This window comes from Petaurus breviceps, unplaced genomic scaffold (assembly GCF_028583685.1).
Source record: "Petaurus breviceps papuanus isolate PSGF00001 unplaced genomic scaffold, PetGlider_PUasm1.0 229, whole genome shotgun sequence".
NCBI classification, from domain to species: Eukaryota; Metazoa; Chordata; class Mammalia; order Diprotodontia; family Petauridae; genus Petaurus; species Petaurus breviceps.
In genome coordinates, this window is record NW_027185903.1 from 7221326 (window position 1) to 7245554 (window position 24229).

The following is a 24229-nucleotide window of genomic DNA, read 5'->3' on the forward strand; positions in this document are numbered from 1 at the left end:
GGGTGCAAGTAGTAGCTTCCCACAGAACATCTTGCAGGGGGAGTGGGGATCCCAAGACAGACCTCAGGCACAAGGCCAGGAATTAGCTTGGGTCCCTGCTACAGATAAGGAGCTTGTGGTCATCGACCTCCTTGGGGAACATGCCTAGGATTGAAATCTCTGTGTCAAAGGGCATAGATATTTTAGAAACTTTCTGTAATTTTTAATTGCTCTCCGGAATGGTTGACTTTTGTCTGTCTTTACACAGCCCTCTCCAATATTCCCATCTTTGTCATGTTGCCAGTTTGCAAGGTGAGAAGTTGTTTTGGTTTATATTTTTCATCTTGTATTTCTTGTTTGTATTTGATGTCACTGAAATTACATTTCATTCAACACTTTTAGGCACTAGGATTTTAATGCATTGAAATAAATAATGAGATTAATTGTCGTATATGTTTAACAGACAGTGCACAATATAGGATCCTTCCCAAAAATCTCAGTTGTTTTTTTTTTTATTTATAGCAGTAGTACATTGTAGCGAAGGAAATCTTGACACAAATATCAGAAATTTACTAGAATCACAAATGAAGTATTTACCAAATGAGACCCATTAGTCTCATTTGGTGAAAGAAATATGATATCCTTCAAGTCTCATGACTTTTCAGTTTTCTGTTTTCAATTAGAATCATAACAGTAAATTAAAATTGCATCATTTCAAATATAGACCCAACTTTAAATTCAAGAAATTATAAATCAGTGTTCTACTAGCTGAACAATGTGGCTTAGATACTCTATGTAATGTGATCTTTTTTAACCAAAAGTTAAAAACCATTATGAGCAAATAAGTATTTTCCTGTGAAATGTTTTTAATATTTTATTTCCCCAACCGCCAATTAAACATAAAAACAGTTTTTAACATTCATTTAAAAGAATTCCTTTGAGTTTCAAATTCTGTCCCTCCCTACCCCTCTTCCCACTCCCTGAGACAATAAGCAATCTGATATAGGTTATACATGTGTAATCATGTAAAACATTTCCAAATTAGTCGTTTTGTGAAAGAAAACAAACTAAAAAAAAAAGAAAGAAAAAGTGAAAAATAGTATGCTTCAGTCTATATTCAGATACCATCAGTTCTTCCTCTGGATGTGGATAGCATTTTTTCATCACAAGTCCTTGTAATTGTCTTGTATCACTGTGTTGCTGAGAATAGCTAAGTCATTCACAGTTGTTCAGTACTGCTGTTGCTGCATACATTATCCTGGTTCTGCTCATCTCACTTTGCATCAGTTCATGTAAATCCAGGCTTTTCTGAAATCATCTTGCTTGTCATTTCTTATAGCACAATAATAATTACATCATAATCACATACCACAATTTATTCATCCATTCCCCAATTGATAGGCATCCCCACAATTTACATTTCTTGGCTACCACAAAAAAAGAGCTGCTATAAATATTTTTGTTTAAATAGGTTCCCCCCCACCTCCTTTTTTAAAAATCTCTTTGGGATATATACCTAGTGTTGGTATCACTGGATCAAAGGGTATGCCCAGTTTTATAGCCCTTTGGGCATAGTTGCAAATTGCTCTACAGAATGGTTGAATCAGTTCACAACTCCACCAGCAATGCATAAGTGTCCCAATTTTCCCACATCTTCTCCAACATTTATCATTTTATTTTTTTGTCATATTAGCCAATCTGGTAGGTGTGAGGAGGTACCTCAGAGTTATGTGAATTTGCATTTCTTTAATCAATAGTGATGTAGAGCATTTTTCATATGACTTTATATAGCTTTGATTACTTCATCTGAAAACTGCCTGTTCATATCCTTTGACCATTTATCAGTTAAGGAATGATGACTTTTATAAATTTGGCTCAATTATCTATATATTTGAGAAATGAAGTCTTTATCATTAACAATTGCTATAAAAATTTTCTCAGCTTTCTGCTTTCCTTCTAATGTTTGTTTCATTGGTTTTGTTTGTGTAAAACCTTTTAATTTAATATAATCAAAATTATCCATTTTACATTTCATAATGTTCTCTGTCTCTTGTTTGGCCCCAAATTCTTCCCTTATCTATAAATATGACAGGTAAACTATTCCTTGCTCTTCTAATTTGCTTATGGTATCACCCTTTATATCTAAATCATGCACCCATTTTGACCTTTTCTTAGTATATGGTGTGAGATGTTGGTCTATGACAAGACCACAAAAATCACTTTTCTTTATTGATTCCCTTGACATTTTTGACCTTTTGTTTTTATTTTTTCTAGTTTTATAAAATAATTTTTGGTAGTTTGGTATGCCACTGAATAAGTATATTAATTTAAGTAGGATGGTCATTTTTGTATTATATTCTCTCAGCATACCCATAAGCAATTGATATCATTTTGATTGTTTAGATTTGACTTTATTTGTGTGAAGTGTTTTGGAAATTTGTTCATATCATTCTTGGTTTTATCTTGGCAGGTAGACCCCCAAGTATATTATATTGTTTACAGTTATTTTAAATGGCATTACTCTTTCTATCTCTTGTTGCTAGACTTTCTTCATTGGTAATATGTAGAAATGCTGATGGGTTGATTTTATATTCTGTAAGTTTGCTAAAGTTGTTAATTATTTCAACTAGTTTTTTAATTGATTCTCTAATATTATGGGTTTGTTTTTTGTTTTTGTTTTGCAAAATCAGTTTTCAAGTTTTATGAGTTCAATGGTTTTCTGAGAATTTTATTAACCTCTCCTTTGATTTTTAGAATTTCCAATTTGGTGTTTAATTGCAGATTTTAAATTTGTTCTTTTTCTAGTTTTCATAGTTGCATGCCCAATTAATCTGTTTTTTTTCTTTATTTTATTGATTTAAGTATTTAGAGATATAAATTTTTCCCTAAGTACTGCTTTGGCTACATCCCATAAATTTTAGTATGTTGTCTCATTGTTACATTCTCTTTAATGAAATTATTGATTGTTCCTATGATTTGATCTTTGACCCACTTATTCTTTAGTATTAGATTATATCCTTTCCAATTAATCTTTTTTTTTTTTAAAGCAATTGGGGTTAATAAATAACTTGCCCAAGGACAGTTATTTTGTGTGGGTGTTAAATATCTGAGGCCGGAACCTATCCCAGGTCCTCCTGACTCCAGGGCCAGCGCTCTTACTCACTGCTTCACCTAGCCGCCCCCCGCCCCCAATTAATCTTTAATCTATCTTTCCACTGCCCTTTATTGAATATAATTTGTATTGCAGTATAAGCTGAAAAGGATGCATTTAATATTTTTGTTGTTCTGCATTTAGTTGTGAGGGTTTTATACCCTAATACGTGGGAAATGTTTGTGTTGAGGATGCCATGTACCACTGTGAAAAAAGTATATTCCTTTCTCTTCCCATTCATTTTTCTCTAGAGGTCTATCATATCTAATTCTTCTAAAATACTATTCACCTCTTTACTTTCTTGTTTAATTTTTTTGGTCAGATTTATCTAATTCTGAGAAGGGAAAGTTGAGGTCCTTTACCAGTATAGTTTTACTGTCTATTTCCTCTTATAACTTATTTAACTTCTTTAAAAATTTGGATGCTATACCATTTAATACATATATATTTGGTATTCATTGTCTACGGTAACTTCTGGCATATAGTTTCCTTCCTCTGGATATGATTTTCTTCTTTGTCTCTTTTAATTAGATCGATTTTTGCATTTGCTTTGTCTGAGATCATTATTTCTATGCCTGCTTTTTGTTTTTTACTTCAGCTAAAGCATAAGAGATTCTGCACCAGACCCTTACCTTTACACTGTGTGTATCTCTGTGCTTCAAATGTGTTTCCTCTTTGTTTGTTTTGGAGGAAGGCAAGGCAATTGGAGTTAAGTGACTTGCCCAAGGTCACACAGCTAGTAAGTGTTAAGAGTCAGAGGCAAGATTTGAACTCAGGTCCTCCTGACTCCAGGGCCAGTGCTCTATTCACTGTGCCACTTAGCTGCCCCCAAATGTTTCTTGTAAACAGCATATAGCAGGATTCTGGTTTTTAATCAGTTCTACTATCTACTTCCATTTTATGGGTGAGATCATTCCATTCATTTTTACAGTTATGAGAACTAACTGAATATTTTCCTCCATCCTATTTTCCCCTGGTTTATTATTTAGGGTTATTGTTAGTGGATTCAGCATGCCATTTTCACCATAATGTGCTGTTTCTTAAATAAGCAGTCCAGCAAATGTTGTAAGATCAGTATTCACTGAGATACAGGCCTGAGAAACCAGAGCAAAGTCTTGTCTTCTAAGTCATATCTCCAAGTGTTTCCACAAAGGACTGAAATAGTCTTAGACTATTAATGAGAACCATTGGTTGTATAGAATCCTAAGAAATCTCACTGCTCAATTTTTTGTCCTAATGACCAAATTCCCCCCAAATCAGAATTTTCAGAGTTGAAAGCAGGAGGAATTCTTTTCCAAAGATATTGTGCATTATTTGTGTCATTAATGTATGAAGCACAAAAATAGGAGTTGACTATAAAATGGGGGGAGGGGGCATTTTACCAGGAGACTGGAACTCCAGGTTTTTGCACAGATCCATCAGTCTCACCACCATGAGCCCCATGGGAGACCCCAACCCCCATCTCCAGCTCCTCCCCCCTCAGTAATATATTCCTGTTAGTTTCTATTTATCTTGTGTTTGATCCTCATCAGAGGCATTAGATACAGCTTTTTTTCTAGTTGATCACTTCTTTTTATCCTAGTTGCATTAATTTTCTTCATGGGAAACCTGTTCAATTTAATGTAATCAAAATTACTTTCTTTTGTACTTGCCTCTTGCCCTTAAGAATTCACCCCCCTCACCACATCTGTGAAAGATCTATGTATAACCTGCTTCTATCTTCTGATTTTTCCATGCTGTGTTCTTTAATATTCTGAGGTCACATATCCATTTTGAATTTGTGTAATATAATGTAAAATATTGATCTAAACCTAATTTCTGTCAGACTTCTTTCCATTTTCCCCAGAAGTTCTCATTAAATAGGAAGTTATTTTTCTAGATAATACACATTTTCAGGCTTATTAAATATTGGGTTTATTGAGTCTGATTGTCCCTCGTTCTTCCATATTTACTCTATTCCACTGATTTTCTTTTTCTATTTTTGTTTTTTTTTCTCTTTTTGGAGGGGGGAAGGCAGTTGGGGTTAAGTGACTTGCCTAAGGTCACACAGATAGTAAGTGTTAAGTGTCTGAGTCCAGATTTGAAGTAAGGTCCTCCTGACTCCAGGGCTGGTGCTCTATTCAGTGTACCACCTAGATGACCTTTTTTTATTTTTTAACTGGTACAGAATTGTTTTGATAATTTCTGGCTCATGCTGTGGTTAGAGATCCAGAAGTGCTATTCTTCCTTCATTCCTACCCTTTAAAATTATTTTCCTTGATATTACATTCTTTTGTTCCTCTAAATTAATTTTTTACAAATTATTTTGCCAACCTGTGTAAAATAATTAGGTATTTTGCTGCTGGTAGCACTAAAAATATAAATTAACCTTGGTAGTATTGTCATTTTTATTATGTTGGCATAGCCTAGCCATGAGCATTGAATATTATTTAAGTTGTCTAAAAGAGAACTTTCATTATTGTATTTATGCAGCTATTGACTGCCTTGGCAGATTGGCTTCCAGATACTTTAATTAGGTTGTAGTAATCTTAAATGGGATTTCTTTTCCTATTATTGACTTCTAGATTATAGTATTATTATTATTACTACATAGGAATGTTGAATTTTTATGGGTTGTTTTTGCAGCTTGCAACTTTACTGAAGCTACTGTCTCAATTAGTTTTTTTTTGCTGATTCCATGGGATGTTCTGAGTAAATCCCATAGGGATGATTTAGTCTATCTTTAGGACTTTAATTTCTCTTATTCATTATTACTAATATATCTTGATCTATATCAAACAGTGAGGGAATGGAAATATCCTTGATTTACTCATATTTATTAGAAAAGTTCCTAGTCTTATATTAATATTAATACTAGCTCTTGAGTTTAATGATATTTTTTAAAAATCATATTTAAATCTCTTTATGTCTATACTTTTTGCAGGGTTTTTAGCATAAATATGCTTTGTCAAAGGCCTTTTCTTCATTTATTGAAATAATCATGTGCTTTAAGTTTTTTTAAATTTTAACATGTTAACTAACAAGTCTGTATTTCTAATGATAATCCTTGCACCCCTGGCATAAATCCAATTTGATCATAATGATCTTTTAAACATTACTGTAGTCTTTTGCCAGGTTTTTATTCAAAATGTTTAATCAATATTCATCAATCACACTGGTCTGTACTTTGCTTTTTTGCTTTATTAAACTTCCTTGGCTTAAGGTATTATTTTTGTCTCATAAAAGGACTTTGATAGAGGGCTTTCTTCCTGATTCTGGTGCATAATTCCTTTTTTGTGCCATGGGGGAAGAGTTAGAGAGTTGGAGTTTGGAGAATTTTTCTTCATGGTGACCACATGACCAAGTCATATATTCTCTAACATGCCTCCACATAATGAGTAGCTATATGAGATGCATGACTGGAATATAACTTTCAAGCAAATGTTTTATTCAAAGGAAACAGGAAGTTATATTAGGTGAAAATAAGCATTATATATTAAGAAGTACTCATGTAAAAAAATTAATGTAATTGGGAAATATTTAAAGAAATAAACAAATTTTAAAAAAATACTTGTGACAAAACCCAGAAACTAAAAGAGGGAAGCTAATGGAGAGTATTTGGGTAAAGGTTATTGAAGGCAGAAATGGAAGTGATAGTCATAAATACACCAGTCTTGCCAGAAGGAAATGTTACAAGTCAAGAAATTACTGTTTTATCTTTTGTGGTGGCCTCTATACTTTGGTAAAAACTTGTACCCCCCAACCACAGTAGTGAAAGGTATCTGATCTAGTTCTCTATTCTTTATGGTAATTTTTAATATTCAGGCCCCCTCTTCATTCTGAGCTTTAATGTGGCATACTTTGCCATGATGCCCTGATACTCCCCTCTGCCTCCCAAAATGGGGCCACGTTCTCCTAATTAATGGAAGTTGAGTACACCTAACTGCCTCCAGAGCAGGCCCTACATCCTATGCCTTCCTACCATGCCACACTTGTACTCACTCCTATCTTCATCTTTCCATCTGGTTTGGAAAATCACACACACACACACACACACACACACACACACTGCTACCATTCCTGTAGTGTCTCAGTTCACTTTCTAAAGATTTTGCTCACCATCCCTCATTTCCTAGAACCTAATACCTTTTCCCTTCTATGTCTTATCTTCTATTAGAATGTAAGACCCTTGAGGGCAAGTGCTGTCTCCTTTTGGTGTCTATCTCCAGCAATCAGTACATTTCCTGGCACTTTAAAGCTTTTTCTCTTCAAGCAGAATTGCTAGAAAAACTGAAAAGCAGTTAGGTGAAATTAGGCTTAGACCAACTTATTATGATGTATGAATGAATCAAAGAAAAAAACACTTCTTCTCTATGTAATTCATTTTCCAAGATATATCAAATACAGTGTTATAGAGCTAATTTTTTTTCCTGTTTTTCCCTATGGTCAGTCCAATGGCCTACATTCCTTTTTTTAACCAGTAATTGAAGAGTTTTGATAATTTCTGCATTACGGCATTATTTCAGGTCTAGGAGTGCTAGTCCTCCCTTCGTTCTTCTTTCTTCCCACGATTTCACTTGAGATTTTAGACTTTTTGCTCAATGTTGCTCAATTCTTACTTAGCTTAACTTGTATAAGTTTTACATGCCCCTGGTAATTTGATTGGTATTGCATTCCATTCCATTTGCAGACCAATTTAGGTGATATTTGTGTTATATAGGTGAATTCCAACAATGAATAATGAAAATACCTTCTAATTGTAGTCATTCTTTATTTTTAATTAGATTTTGTACGTATTTTTCCTTCTTCCAAATGGCGGCCCATCCCTATGGTTGTGTTTAGGAGGCAGCATTACTTCATCCCTGTCCTGTACTAATCCAGGGGATGCAGAAACATCTGTGCTTGAAGCAGAACTATTTTGTCCCCATCTACTTCAGACATGCCTCCCCCAAATTCCTCTGTGGGGACTTCTGTCTGTAGTAATCAGTACAACCCTCTGGAACCCCCAATGCAATGTTTACAAACTTCCCTTCATCTTAGGTGATCAAGTAGGCATTTGAAATCAAGATCACTTAGATATAGGTAAATACATTAGCTTTAAATCACAAGAGGCCAGAAAAAAAAAACTTTATTGATAAAATCATTTAAAACAATATCCTGAATATATTTATTTAAAAGGGGACTAAAACCATCTGAACAGCATGAAAACCTTTCTACTGTTTTCATAAAGGTGAAAAAAATAAAAATATATGATTTAAGGAAAATGTTTTATTCATATGATATGATTAATTTACTAATGATGCGTGGCCATCCTTGTATACCACAGAGACTGGCACTACAGCTAACATGAGGGATGTCTTCTCCTTCCCAGCTTGAATCATGTTACTGAATTGACCTGATGCTAGTTGATGTTTCTCATAATCCCTGATCTGGGTCAGGTTCTTTCCCTGAGATATCACTTTTTACAGTCAGTCATGCTGGCACTGCACAGCAGCCTGGGCATACACGGCCCAATGGCACCATGTTTCACGTGTTTTCTACCGTGGCCACCAGGTCATCAATAGCACACCAGTCAATCTTGCTGAGGATGCTGCTGGTGCTCTCAGACCCACTATCCAGGCCACTGATGCTTATGGGAAACCCTTCATCCTCAGCTGGTGAAAAGTTCTATTGAGCAAAGGGGAAAATTTGGTTAGTCCCATTCCTGACAGCTTAGAAAAGCTAAATAAAACCTAAAAAGAGATCCCTGGACCCAACTACCGACCTGTCTCATCATGGTTAGTGTTTACAGCCCATTTCAGAACAGGGGTGTCTTACTTAGGATACCAAAAGCCCATTTATAAGTATCTCTGGGATTACCTTAAACCATTAATTTGGCATTAAGTGAGGTTTTCAACAGGATTCTTCTATTCGTTTCCAAAAGGGACCTCAAAATATGTCAACAATCATACTTTCACCACTGCTGTGACAGATCACCAAACTGACCCCAGCCTTCTCTGAAGAAGACTCGTGAGTGCTGGGCACCAAAAAGAGAAGGATGTTCTAAGATCTTTTGCATATCACTCCCAAAAGAAATAGAATATAAGCTCCTTGAGGACAGGAACTGTTTGAAATTTTGTATTCACATCCCCAGAACATAAGAAGCTTAATTGAAGAAAGAAAATAAATGGCTGAGGCCAAAGTCACCTCACATAGAAAAACTAATCCCCCAACCTATGTCTCTACTGAAATTTCACAAGTGCTGTTTATGAAATGGCACTAATCATCCTGCCTCTGCATTAACTTCCCTAAGAGCAATCAGCTCAAAGCTCAGACCATACCAACTTGGAATTCTCATTTATCTGTGCTTCTCAAAATGCTTCAAGAGCCTTTCTTCTTCAGTTAGGATAGCCTTGTGTAATGGGAATGTACATTTTTAAGATCTTCCCTGCCCCTAGGCTAAAGTGCACCGGGAGCCTGGGATGGGAGGCTTGTTTTTCAGGAGATACTTCTTGATTGGCCAGTGAGTCAATAAGGTTGTTACATTCTCTGAGCCAGGAGAAGGCTATATAAGCCCTGATGTGTGGCTTTGTTTTGGGGCTCACTTTGAGAAGTGTTCTGTGATTTGATCAGATGAGACTCTGGGAAGCCGTTGTTGAGAGCCCCCCTCCGCCCCGCCCCCAGCTTTGAAAAACCCAAATGTTGATTTGGTATGGATGTAATGGTTGGACAGTTTGGAAAACTGTCTACTTGATCTGTTTCTCTGTCTTGATAATTCCGTCTATATACTCTGAAGTTCGGGGTGCTGACCTTTTTCCCCTGAACTAGGTGAACGATACATATTTGACTGATTAAAGTAAGCTTGTTAACCCATTTTGAGTTGCTTTCCTTTAAAAAAGCAGATCTAAGAACCTGTGTTGGCAGCCACCCTGAGGACGCTTGGGGTGCTTGCTGCTATACCTTGGAAATCTTCCTAGTATAAGAAATAAGACCATGTAATATTTTAAATCAGATAAACTAGGTACAACAAGATTTATAGGGCTGTAATAGTGACTGTGGGATTAGTTAGGGTTCTGAGAACCAAAAGGTAATGATTCCTAACTTCTTAGACCTGTTACAGATAATTGCTCCCTGGAAAAGTAATTTTTCAATATAAAAAAGGGTGGGATTAACCATCTTGATTTCAGTCAACTTCAGACATGGAACAGTTCTCCCTGCAAACTCCTGAAAGTAGAGAACAAAGATCCATCCACTATTCAAAAGCTCTTGTAAGGCAAGGAACTTGTAAGAAGATGAAGAATCTGAGCTGAAACAGAACACTAAAGACTAAAGGTATGGATGCTGATAGACAGGATGGAATATGGAAGGTGTAAGATCTGCAGAGCAAAAGCCTTCACAGCAGAAAAAAAAAAGTTATGAACAAAAAATGACAAAAAGAGAAAGAAGTATTAGAAGAACAGAGGTGAAAAGAAGGGGCTTCAGTTATTACAGTGGGAAGAGAAGACTCTGGAGCTCCTGAACTAGAGCTCCAGCTGAGAACAGACAGAACTTTAGGCAACAAGATTAAAAAGACAGGGCCGCCAGGTAGCACAGCGAGTAAGAGCACCGGCTCCAGTGTCAGAACGACCTGGAGATCGAATCCCGGGCTCAGACACTTAGCACCCACCCAGAAACAACTGGCCGTGTAACCTTGAGCAAGTTACTTAACCCCAATTGCTTAGGGGCGGCCAGGTGGCTCAGCGAGTAAGAGCACGGGCTCCAGTGTTGGGACGACCTGGAGATCGAATCCCGGGCTCAGATACTCAGCACCACACCCAGAAATAACTGGCCCCGTGTAACCTTGAGCAAGTTATTTAACCCTGATTGCTTAATAAAAAAAAAAGATTAAAAAGACAAAGGTATTTCCTGTCCTAGGCTAGGCTCCTTCCCAGACCTCTGTATCCTTGCCCAAGCTAGTTTCTTCTTTTCACTCATCCTTTCCCCAGTCCACCTATCCAACTCAAGACCCAGATCCCTTGCAAAAACCTGTCGAAGTTCTGATTCTTACCTCAAGGAAGGAATCTGGGCTTCTGCAAAGAACCTTGTCAGCACCTTCAGGCACAGCCCAGGAACTCATTTTCCTGTGTCCCCGCCTGTATTCTTCTGCATTGCTTGTGGATATACTAGCTTCAGAGCTTTTTATGGATCTGGCTCGTTGAGGAGGATAAGCAAAGTCTTCAAAGGAAAAAAAAGTGGAGGTTATAGATCTGGTGATACCGACGTGTTCCTGACATGGCTAAGAGGCTTCTTTGTTAGGCCACTGACTGTTGGGGCCAAGGCATCCTGCTGTATTCCACAGTTCCAATCACAGCATCAGGGTTGTCTGAGCAATATATTCTCAGGGCGTTTGAGAGCTTCTATATGGTGCCACCCTACAGCAAAGGCTATTAAAGTACTGAGCTGAGAGAGAATAAATTGTTATTTTCTCTCATGGTTCAAAAATTAAGAACTACTAAATGAAAATATTAAGAGGCCTGGAGTGGAGAGTCCTTGCAGATGCTAAGGCAAACTCAAAAGAAAGGCCTGCCTTGGGATATAGGATCATTAACCTTTCATATACACTGCCACAGAGATTTTTAGGAAATTGTTTCAGAACATATTTTTAAGTACATTCTTCCAAGCAGGGGTTGACAAACTTTTTGTCTAAAGGGCCAAGCAGTAAATATTTTAGGCTCTGCAGACCAAAATGCAAAACTGAGGATATTAAGTAAGTACTTATATAAGAAGAGAAAACAAGTTTCCACAGATTTTTACTGATGAAATTCAAATTAAGAGTAAAAATTTTTTGGTAATACAGGTCTACTACTGAGAAGAACGGAATTCTTTTTCTGTGGAATAATATTTTGTTTAACTCGAGTTCAAAGTGAGTATTTCCCATTATCAAAATCAATTGCAAATGTTCATCTGTTAATGCTGATCTGAAATGAGATTTTATGTAGTTCATCTTTGAAAATGTCTTTTCACACAGACAAATAGTGCCAAATACCAGTATCATTCCATATGTTTTTAATTAATCATAGTCATTGACTGGAAGGCATTTAAAGAATTCCATTTGATTCTTTTCTTGAAAACTGGCTTTTTAGCATGTCATTCACACTGCAGATTAATGACTTACAATTGACAGTTAGGCAGAAGCTCTTAAATTGCACAAGCTCTTCAATTGCACAGTTAAATGCACTTTGAAATATGGACTTTTCTTTTGCACTTATATTGAGGTCTAAAAAGTGCTGCTGGAACTGTAGTTTGAGGTTGGAAAATATATCCATTGAACATTTGTATGGGAATGGAGATCTTGCTTCTTGTTTTAACTCCTGGTGGGACAGGAAGTATATAAAAGCAGCTTGACATCACTTGTGAGTCAAACAAAGTTAGTTGTCATTGAACTGACTTTACCATGGTATGAGTTTTACATATGAGCAAAGTGCCTTGTAATTTTTAGGTTGAGTTGATTATCAAGCCTGTTCCAAAGCCATAGAAGGTTGGATGATGAGGGATGAGGGTAGTTGTTCTCATTCTGAAAAATTTCAATCTCAGGCTTGAGTTTAAAAAATCATCTGAAGCTCCTTCCCTCCCCTCCCCCCGCCTTCATTCTTTGTTTTAGTATATGGGTATGAGCTGGTAATAATAATAATAATAATAATAAATGTTGTGGTCCACTGATATGTGTGGCCCTCAAAAATCACTGTGGTTCGTAGTGTGCCAAGCAGCAGAATAGAGCAATCAGAGTAGCCAATGACAATACATAAATAAATGAACATAGCTGTGTTCTGATAAAATTTTATTTTAAAATGTAAAAATCATTGTTAGCTCTTAGACCACACAACAAGCAAGCAGAACTAGAATGTACCCATAGATTGTAGTTTGCCAACCCATTTTATGGCAAATACCCATTAATAGCCTCCAGACAGTCTCTCCCCTTGCCTTGCGGGTAATTTATTTATGTTCAGAAATGGGAATGACTGCCTTCATGCCAGCAAGGTAGGGATAAGGTGGGCAGAGGTGAAAAATGGAGTGTAACTGCCAAACCTAGCAAATTGGCAAAGGTGACCAAAAAAAAAAAGATAAAATGACAGTTGCTGGAGGGGCTAGGAAAAGGCTGGCACACTGAGACACTCTAAGTGAAACTGTGAACTAGTGCAACTATTCTGGAAAGCATCTTGAAACTTATACCCCAAAAGTCAATACAGTACATATGAACCCAGAAATACCACTACAAGACCTCTGGCCCAAAGAAACAGAAAAGGGACTTATGTATGACATTTCATAGTAACACTTTTTTGTTTCAACAAAAAACTAGAAACAAAGGAAGCATCTATCAATTAGATAATGGATAAACAAATTATGGTATATGAATGTAATGGAATATTATTGCACAATGAAAAATTATAAAAGGGAATTTTCAGATAAACCTGGAAAGATGTGCATGAACTGACACAAGCAGTAACAACATTATAGAAAAAAACAACTATCAATGATCTTCTGAGAACTCTGAGCAATGCAATGACAAATCACACTTGGCTCCCGAGAACAGATGAGGCATGCTACCCATCTGCCAGACGGCTAACAAATTCAAGGAGCAGAAAGGAGCAAACATTTTTGCAAATGGTAAATATGTGGGTTTGTTTGGTTTGTCAGTGCATGCTATAAATATCGTCTTTTTCTCTTAATTTGGGGAAAAGGGAAAGGGAAACTAGCAACAAAGCTGAACCCCGCCCTCAAGAAAAGAGGGTCACTACAGCACTTTTAAAAATGCACAGAAGAAAATAAGTAATTTCAGAAGGAAATATGGAGAGGACATCTTTGAAAGCAACATGTTGAATTTATTATATACTTTTTAAAAAGCAAAGCTATACGTGATAGAAAGTCATTTTCATATATAATCATCTTTCTGGAAAACCAATATAGAACACAACACAGGAGTATGCCTTTTAAATGAGTATTATCATTTTCCTTATTTGATGATTTCTAGTTTAAGTCCCAAAGTTATCTTATTATCTAGTTTCATTAAATTAAGCCTGAAGCTTACAAGCAACCTAGTGTGTGTTAATACTTTTGGCAAAGGTACCCTGCTGTAGCATAAAACACACACACACACACACACACACACACACACACACACACTTCATTCAGACTTAGATTAGCTCTGAACCAACACTAATTTGATGTAGCAGAAATAACCATTCAGCAAACTACTTAAACTATTTTGTTGGCCATAAATGCTTGCAATTCCTTTATAAATAAATGCAAACATTTTAATACTAAGTTTTGCTAAATCAGCAAAATGTCCTCCTGAAGAAAAGAGCTACTTACTGTTGGTGCGGCTAGGTGAAGTGAATAGAGCACTGACCCTGGAATCAGGAGGACCTGAGTTCAAATGTGACCTCAGACACTTAACACAAAATTAGCCAAGTGACCTTGGGCAAGTCACTTACCCCCAAAAGCCCTAACTTCCCCCTAAAAAAGCAAAAAAAAAAAACCAAAAAGAGCTACTGTTTACCATTACTGTCATACACAGGTACATACCTTACACTATGGTTATATATTGAGATTCATGTAAGAAATAACTATCATGATAAGATTCTAAGACAAAAATCACAAATACTAAATTGGAGTGCTACCTAAAAGTCTAATCAATTAAAATTAAGTTAGTCTAATCAATCTTATACCATCTATTTAAAAATTATGATTTTTAAATATACACACACACATTTTTCAAAACATTTTCAAATGTGGAAGAAAAATTCCTCTAGAGTCTTAGGATCTAAGGCAATTTCCACCCAGAAACTCCTGTGTTACTACAACAGAAGACAGGCAATCTAGGTAAGGGAATAGATGTTTTGTTAACAGAAGAGGTTAGAATATGACTACTATGGAAATGTTTTGCATAAGTATATATGTATAACCTATACTGAATTGTTTGTCTTCTCAGTGGGGGTGAGGAGGGAAGAAGGGAGAGAATCTGGAACTCAAAATTTTAAAAACAAATATTAAAAAAATTGTTTCTACATACAAACAGGAAATAAGATATACAGGCAATGAGGTATAGAAATCCATTTTGCCCTATAAGAAAGTAAGGGGTAAGGGGGGGATAGAAAAGAGGGCAGACTGGGGAAAGGGGTAATCAGTATGCTTGCCATCTTGGATGGGGGTAGGGGAGAGATGGGGAGAAGATTTGGAACTCAAAATCTTATGGAAATGAATGTTGAAAACTTAAAATTTAAAAAAAATAAAAGAAGAGGTTAGACGACTGTGAAGAGAGATGAGGATAATGTCACTCAGCAGCCACCTGTACCATGACAATTCTGAAGACAGGAACCATGGCTGCCACTTCAAAGTGCTGCACAAGAACCTTATTGTCTCTGAAAAAGTTTCTTTCCTGTTTTAAGTAGAACATCAATGTAGTACACAAGGCTAGAAGTAAGTTATAGGGTGAGGATATCAGAGAAAGACCAAATCCTGAACCCATCTTTGCAGGAAGTAGAAACTATTCTTTAAAGAAAAAACTCTATCCCCACAATATGAGCTGAAGAGGGAATGTGGGAGCTGATGATGCCATTGACTACACAGACAAGCATCACAACAAGTAAGGTCAGGAGGTGGTGTAAAAAGAGAGACTAAAAGATAACAGAGAAGAAAACTGAACAAGGGCTAAAGAGCAGGCTCAACATGCTACAGAAAATGGATGTGGAAAGAACTGCATGTGAAACTTGTTCCTCCGAATTCAAGATGTAACAGAAGTTAACAGCAAATGGGAAACTTAGTATAATGCTACTTGGGGCAGGTTTCTAGGCTTTCAGAATTTTCATCTATGAAATGGACATGATGGGAGCCGGCTAGGTGGCACAGTGAACAGAGCATCGGACCTGGAGTCAGGAGGACCTGAGTTCAAATCCGGCCTCAGACACTTAATATGTACTAGCCATGTGACTTTGGGCAAGTCACTTAGCCCCAATTGCCCCTCCAAAAAGCAAAAAAAAAAAGGGGGGGGGGAAATGATGATTATTATAATAGATTGCTACATAGAATAGCTTATATTAACTTATGTATACAATATTATCTTTACAAATAAAGCTTTGAAATGTTAACAATTCTTTAAAAAACTCTTGAAAAACAAATTCAGACCATCATGAAATCTGGTGAAATTAAAGTTCTCAAGCCAAAATTTCAGGATCGTTAACTTACTTAAATTTTAGCCAGCAGATGGCATATTCAACAATGGAGCAATGGAAAGTAGCTGGACTTGGAGTCAGAGGATAAAGCTTAAATAGCAGCTCTCATTTGCTGCCTGTGAGACTTGAACCAAGACAATTATTGCTGTAGGCCTCATTTTACTTGGCTGTGAAGTGAGGGGGTTGAACTAGGCAAGCCTATGCCTTCCAACTCCCAGCCCTAAATCCAGAATCTAAATGAGTGGCCATGACAGGCAGACCTCTACTCTCCTTGGATTCTTCTTCCTGAGAACATTTTGTAGTGTCTGGTTCCAGGCCATTTATTTTTCTCTGAGCTAAGAGCAAAATACACAAGAAAAAGCTGCACAAATCTAAAAAGTAAATTTTATAAAACTTCCAAAAATAGCACTCCAAGTCAGGTGTTTGCTGATCATAAAACAGAACCTGCAGAGTATTTTTGATGTAGGCTTTCAATAACAATATTAGAATGGCAATTATTTCCAATTCTTTTAGTGGATCATAAACTCATATCTTCAGAGTACAGAGACTTTAGATATCTAATAAGCCCTGACTTTTGCAAATGGTGAAACAATCCCAAAATGCCTCATCCAACTGGAAGACTAAGTACCTTGCAGATAATATGTGCTTTTGGGGTGCTGAGGGTCTATGCTTAGAGCCAGGATGCTGTATGGGTTCTATGAGCTGCCCCTGTGGCCATGGTCTTTGTTTCCACTAGCCAGCTGGAGATGATCTGCCCCCCACTGAAGAAGTACTGGTGTGGCCAGAGGTGAAGGTACTAAAAACTGTCAGAAGCAGCACGGAAGTTCACCCTTCATCCACATTTTCAGTCCACATACTCTATGAAGAAGATTATCCAAGTTGTCCTATCCTAGAGAAAAGAACCTTTCTGGTTTCACCAAAGCTGTGAATTTCTTTCTTCACCATCATGATCTGCAGGTGGAGACTGAGTGCCATGTCCTTGATACCACTGGCAGGCTGGTCAGGGAGTCAGGAGTCTGCAGGTAAGTTAGCTTCCTGACTAAACACCAGAAGGTGCTCCTGTGCCTGGTGTATTTCTAGAAACAAAACTGCCTCCATCAGTCACATGTTACCATGTTCTACAATGCTAGCATCTGCTATTACCTTTCTCTAAAATTTATGGGAATTCCTTATCTCCATGAGCACCATTTTCCTGGAGACGACCATAAAGTCCATTCTACTTACATGCTCCTGAGGACAGTACGGCGGCTGCCTCAGACACCTTCAATTGAGACGTAGAACTCTGGCTTCAAACCAAGGCTGTGCGTAACACAAGCTGTCCTACTATGAGGGTCACCTGGAAGAGGAGTCTATTTCTGGGCAGGGAAAGACACACCCTACAGGAAACTTGCCCTGTCACAAGTGTGTCTGAGTGGTTTAACACCAAGGGAGAAAGTCCTCTGCAGAGAAAAGTTTTATCTGCATAAAATGCATATGATACATGCTTTTGGTTTTAGATAGATGCTTTTTTTTCCTTTTTTATTTTTTAGTTTACATCATTCATTTCCACAAGATTTTGAGTTGCAAATTTTCTCCCCATTTTCCCCCTACCCACCACCCCAAAACAGCGATCCCACTGAATATCCCCTGCCCCAATCTGCTCTCTCCCATCTTTCCCCTAACCCCTTCTGACTTTCCAGTAGGGCACAGTGCATCTCTGTGCCCCAGTGCCTATATATCTTATTTCCCAGTTACATGTAAAATAATGATAATATATATTTTTTAAACATTTGATTTTAAAACTTTGAATTCCAGATTCTTTCCCTTCCTCCCTTGCCACCCACCCTTACTGGGAAGATAAGCAATCCAATATAGGTTATACATGTATAGCTATGCAAAACATTTCCATAATGGATATATTGTGAGAGACTGACTATATTTCCCTCCATCCTACCCCACCCCCCACTTTTTCTATTCTCTACTTTGATCCTGTCCCTTTTCAAAAGTGGGTGCTTCCAGCTTCCCTCCCCCCCCAAGCCTGCCCTCCCTTCCATCATCCCCCCTCTCATCCCCTTACCCCCTACTCTCCTGTAGGGTGAGAAACCCTATTTAGTGTGTATGTCATTCCTTCCCTAAGCCAAATTCAATGGGAATAAGGTTGACTCATTCCCTTTTGCCTTCCTGTTCTTCCCCTCCATTGTATAACAGTTTTCCCTTGCCTCTTCTATAGGAGATAATTTACCCCATTCTGTCTCTCCCCATCTCCTCTCATTATATTCCATTCTAACCTTTTAATTTCACCTTTTAAGTATCATTCCTTGCGTCCTGTACCCTCTGTCTACGTATGCCTGTATACATATGTACACACACTCACATATGTATTCATGTCTATATAGGAGCGTATATGGGCGCAAAAGGTGAAATTAAGAGGTGAGAATGGAATATAATATATATATATATATATATACATACACACATTTCTATTCCCTTCAACTATTCTCATACTGAGAAAAGTTTCATAAGTTACAATTATCATTTTTCCATGTAGGAATATAAATAGTTCAACTTTGATAAGTTCCTTATGATTTCTTTTCCCTGTTTACCTTCTCATGCTTCTTGTATCTGAATGTCAAATTTTCTATTCAACTCTGTTTTTTTCATCAAGAATGCTTGAAAGTCCTCTATTTCATTGAATGACCAACATGATGCTCAGTTTTGCTGGGTAGGTGATTCTTGGTTTTAATCCCAGCTCCTTTGCCCTCTGGGATATCATATTCCAAGCCCTTTGATCCTTCAGTGCAGAAGCTGCCAGATCCTGTGTTATCCCTTATTATATTTCCACAATATTCAAATTGTTTCTTCCTGGCTGCTTGTAATATTTTCTCCTTGATCTGGGAACTCCGGAACCTGGCTACAATATTCCTAGGAGTTTTCTTTTTGGGATCTTTTTCAGGAGGTGATGGGTGGATTTCTTTCAACCTCTATTTTATCCTCTGGTTCTAAAACATCAGGGCAATTTTCCTTGAGAATTTTTTGAAGGATGATTTCTAGGTTCTTTTTTTGATCGTGGCTTTCAGGTAGTCCAATAATTTTTAAATTATCTCTCTTGGATCTATTTTCAAGGTCAGTGGTTTTCCCAATGAGATATTTCACATTGCCTTCTATTTTTTCATTTGTTTGGATCTGTTTAACAGCATCTTGATTTCTCATAAAGTCACTAGCTTCCATTTGCTCCCATCTAATTCTGAAGGAATGATTCTCTTCAGTGACCTATTGAGATTCTTTTTCTATCTGGCAAATTCAGCTTTTTATGGCATTCTTCTCCTCATTGCTTCTGAGGCTCTTGTGCCATTTGAGTTAGTCTATTTTTTAAGGTGTTATTTTCTTTAGTCAGGTTGTTGACTCAAATTTCATAATTTTCTTGCATCATTCTCATTTCTCTTCCCAATTTTTCCTCCACTTCTCTTATTTGGTTTTCAAAATCCTTCTTAAGCTCCTCTATGGCCTGTAACCAGCTAGTATTTTTCTTAGAAGCTTTTGTTGCAGGACTTCTGACTTCACTGTCTTCCTCCTGTTCCATGCTTTGATCCTTTTTGTCCCCAAAATAGGAGTCTAATGTCGGATTGCTCTGCTTGCTTTGCTGCCTTTGCTTGCTGATGTTGCCACTCAATTATATGGCTTTTGAGTTTTTTGCCACAGTAAATCACTGCTACCAGAGAGGAGAGCTTTGTCCCAATACCTGGGATTTTCTCAGCTGCTGGAGGTATTAGTTGGGTGCCTTTGCTGAAGCCTCCACACACTCTGGCAAACTGGTCACACACCCCAGGACCTCCACCCTAGACAGAAATTCAGATCCAAGCAGGTTAAAGCAAGAGCAATTACCCCTCAGACTTGTGCTTGGTCCCCCTACTATCTGCAGGACAGGAGCTCTTAAGCAGCCACATGGCTGCGACTGCACGGCCACCACACCTCAGACAAATCTCCCTCCAGGGGGTTAGGCCAGATTACACTCCTGAATTCTGGGTTCCCAAAGTCCACACTGCACTGACCTCTCACTTTTTCCTTAGCATCTATGAGTTGATAATTCTGGAAACTGCCACAGCTGCTGGTGATCTGAATCATGGGTATTAACTGTTCTTTAAAAGTCTGATAGAATTTTTCTGTGAATCCATCAAGATGAGTTCTTTTCTTTGGTAGTTCCTTTACAATGAAATGTCTTTCCTTTTCTGACAGGTTATTTAAAATCTCTATCCGGTCTTCTAAGAATTTGGGTATTTTGTATTTTTAAAGGTACATGTCTTTCATGTTTCAGTTTTGTTAGCATATAACTGTGCATACTATGTTCTGATTATTCTTTTTTAATTTCTCTTGGTTTCATCATGATTTTATCTTGCTCATTTGTTATTTTATTTATGTGATTTTTCTGCTCTCTTCTTTTTAATCTGGTTAGCCAAAAAATTGTCAATTTTATTAGCCTTTTCAAAGAATCAGCTTTTATTTTTATCATTTCTATGGGGATTTTTGTTTTTAACCTATGTGTTTCCCCTCTAATCCTTAGTGTCTTCTTTGTTGTGTTCCTTTTAGGTTTATTTGTTTTAAAGACATATTCAGTTCATTAATGTTCTCTCTTTTTCTATTTTGTTAATCAATGATTTTAAGAATATGATTTTCCCTTGAGTACTGCTTTAGGTGCATCCCAGAAATTTTGGTATGTTGTTTCATCATTATCGTTTTCTTGTATATAATTACTATTTCCATGATTTCTTCTTCGATTCATTATTCTGTTTGTGGTCCCTGAACCAATTTTTTGTTTTTGTTACTTTATGGTTTATATAGGATGTGTTGACTATTTCTATCTTTTTACAGTTGTTTGCAATATTTCTGTGCCCTAGTACAAAGTTAGTTTTTGCAAAAGTTCCACATGGTGCATGTCTATTCTTTTGCTGTTTCATTTAGAAGATCCCATACGGCTTTTAATTCTAGTTTCTCTAGTTTATTTTTAGTAATTCTAATTTAATTCTGGTAATCACTGGTTACTGTTTACTAGTTAAGTCTACTAGTTTCCTGTTACTGTCTATGTCTTCTTGAAGCTCAGGAAATGTTTCCTTAGTGAATTTGGATGCTAAGGCTATTTGAAGGACGTTACTGATTTCGATTCATTGTCTAGGGTTCCTTTCAGCATAATATAGTTGTTTATACTTTTTATTTTTTGAATGTCTGTTTTTTTTCGTCTGCTAGTATGTCCGCAACTCCTCTTTTCTGATTTACTTGATGCACAATAAATTTTTTCCATCCTGTTTTATTTTGTGTATATCTTTGTTTTTTTAAATGTATTTCTTGGGGCAGCTAGGTGGCACAGTAAATTGAACGCCCTGGAGTCAGGAGGACCAGAGTTCAAATTTGGCCTCAGACACTTGACACACTTACTAGCTGTGTGACCTTGGGTAAGTCACTTAACCTCAATTGCCTTCCAAAAAGCAAAAAAAACAAAAACAAATAAATGTCTTTCTTGTAAGCAACAGATTGTAGGGTTTTGTTTTCTTAGCCAGTCTTTCATTCTTTTTTGTTTAATCCATTCATTTAATCCATTCACATGTAATGCTTTTAAGAGTACAATTTATATTTTCCTCTTGTCTCTAGAATTAGGTTTTTTCAAGGTATGATTTTTTTCCCCTCTTCTGATATAAATACACTATTATATTCCTTCAGTTACCTTAATTTTTTTTAAGGCAGAGGAAAGAGATTTAGAGAATATCCATGGCTAGGTAGAAAAATCAAGGATAAAGAAAGCAGGCAGGATCAGCAATGTGAAATACCAAAGGACAGTCAAAGGGAAAAAGGACTAAGAAAAAGTCCTTTAAGTTGGTACTTAAGGCATAGAGATGAAGCAGTCTTAATGAGTTAGTGGGAATGAAAGCTGAATTGCAAATGTGTAAGTAGATGCAACAAACAAATTCCTTTTCCTAATAGGTTGGCAATGAAGAGGAGACATACATTCCTTTTTCCTTATTCCAACAGAAAACAGTTCAAGTCAACATTAAAATTAAAGTTATTGGGGCGGCCAGGTAGCACAGCAAGTAAGAGCACCAGCCCCCGTGTTAGGATGACCTGGGGATCGAATCTGGGCTCAGACACTTAGCACCCACCCAGAAACACCTGGCCATGTAACCTTGAGCAAGTTACTTAACCCCAAGTGCTTAGGGGTGGCCAGGTGGCTCAGTGAGTAAGAGCACCAGCCCCAGTGTCGGGATGACCTGAGGATCGAATCCAGGCTCAGATACTTAGCACCACATCCAGAAATAACTATCCATGTAACCTTGAGCAAGTTACTTAACCCCAATTGCTAAAAAAATAAATAAATAAAGTTATTGTTTCTTTTGCTTCCTGGTGGTGAGTGAAGCAGAACTACTGTGAACTGCCAGGTGGCAGATGAGAGAGCTGTCTTCCTCCCACCCAGTCAGCATCTGACCAGGTAACTAGGAAGCCCAGGGGCAGAGTCTACTGGAATCACCGGAGATGGGACAGCATAGTAACCTTAGAGGTCATCAAGTTTCAAAGACCAAGCAGCTGAGCCTCTGGTTCCAGTGAAGCAGCAGAGGTCTCCTCTTATTACCATGCCCCATAAGGAACCTGGTGAAGTCTCCACAAAAAAGAGAAAAAGACTTCTCGGGTACCAACCTGTGAAGGGCCCCTAGGCCTCACGTGCACACTGGGCACATAGTAAGTAGCCCCATCCATGTCATTCATTACAAGCAGGCAGTCACAACACGTGACTGACCCTACATGCCCAAACAGGTTTACATTTGGGACCTTTAGACAAGAACGACCTAAGCTTCTAGCCCTGCAGAGTTATCACCCAATGATATAACCATAATGAGCTGCTATCAATTTTCCCTCTGGCAATTCAACTGGGAGCTATGTGCAATGTGGTATTTTTTACAATTTACCTTGACTGGAGAGGTCTGAAGAGCAGGATCCATTTAGTGCAGGCTTTTTGGTTATTTCTGTTGTTTTGTTTATTGGAATAGCAGACATTTCTGAAAGGGAAATGCATGTAATATTCTTGACTTCGGTCTACAGCATGAAGACATTCTCAAATACAAGTTGGAAGGGACTTTTGGACTGTTCTCCTTTTTAGCAAAATAGTCTTTTTCAAGATTGCTAGCAATGGCATGTCTACAAGACCAGGAATTCCTAGAAATCAGTAAAGAAGGAGAAAGGATACTGTAACCAGGGAATTCTTGGGAAAGGTATTGACTTAAGAGATCAGTACATATCTGTGATAGCTCCCTAGAGTGCAGACCTTTAAAACACTGCGATATTTATTGCTATTAATGGTAATGGCAATAACAACCAAAATGGAACAATGGTCATAAGTAGTAATGCTTATATACAGCTAAAGGTTGTCAAGTCTTACTGTTTGGTTGAGGTGAATGTTGATATTGGCGTAAAGGGGATTTTCCACAAATATAAGTAGGTTTGGAAGCAAATCTAACTTTTGAATTTCGACTTGGTGATGAGGTCCTGATAGTACGGTCTTTTCTAAAAGGAGAAAAAAATTATTATCTAAATTACATTGGTAATAAACATAAGTTATAATGTTTTAATTCCCACAAATAACAGCATAATTCCATATCCACATAAGTAGTTTTACCAAAACTTGTCAGCTTGAGATTTTCTTTACTTATCTAAGGGTTTTCACAATTTTCTCATCAGTTCATTCCTTCAATATCTTATAATCTTTAATAAATCATTCTTTATGATACAAATCACTATTTTTTAATGGAATTGTAGGAAGGGGTAGTTCTTCTTTATATACCTGACAAAATTTATTAAACTCTGGAGTTTTCTCTTCCCTAAACTTTGGAGGATTTGGTTCTAATTCTGGTTATCACATTTGGGATAGGACATTGAGAAGCTAGGTATTAAGATATTGAAAGGTCTCAAGATCATG

The 24229-nt window shown here is 37.2% G+C and overlaps 1 protein-coding gene across 8 annotated transcripts in view; it reads right to left on the minus strand.

Annotated features, from left to right (window-relative positions):
* Positions 1-372: 372 nt before the first annotated feature.
* CPLANE1 (ciliogenesis and planar polarity effector complex subunit 1) overlaps positions 373-24229 on the minus strand; it is a 148359-nt gene continuing 124502 nt past the window's right edge. For 7 of the 8 annotated variants that reach the window (XM_069096162.1, XM_069096164.1, XM_069096166.1 and 4 more), the window contains 4 exons: positions 23693-23817; positions 23223-23312; positions 11136-11302; positions 8212-8776 (listed from right to left, as the gene is read on the minus strand). In XM_069096162.1, the coding sequence (XP_068952263.1) occupies positions 8636-8776; positions 11136-11302; positions 23223-23312; positions 23693-23817 (523 nt within the window). In that variant the 3' untranslated portion in view covers positions 8212-8635. Of the gene's footprint in view, positions 1312-8211; positions 8777-11135; positions 11303-23222; positions 23313-23692; positions 23818-24229 lie in introns of those variants that run through there. The other variant, XM_069096163.1, reaches the window with a different exon arrangement.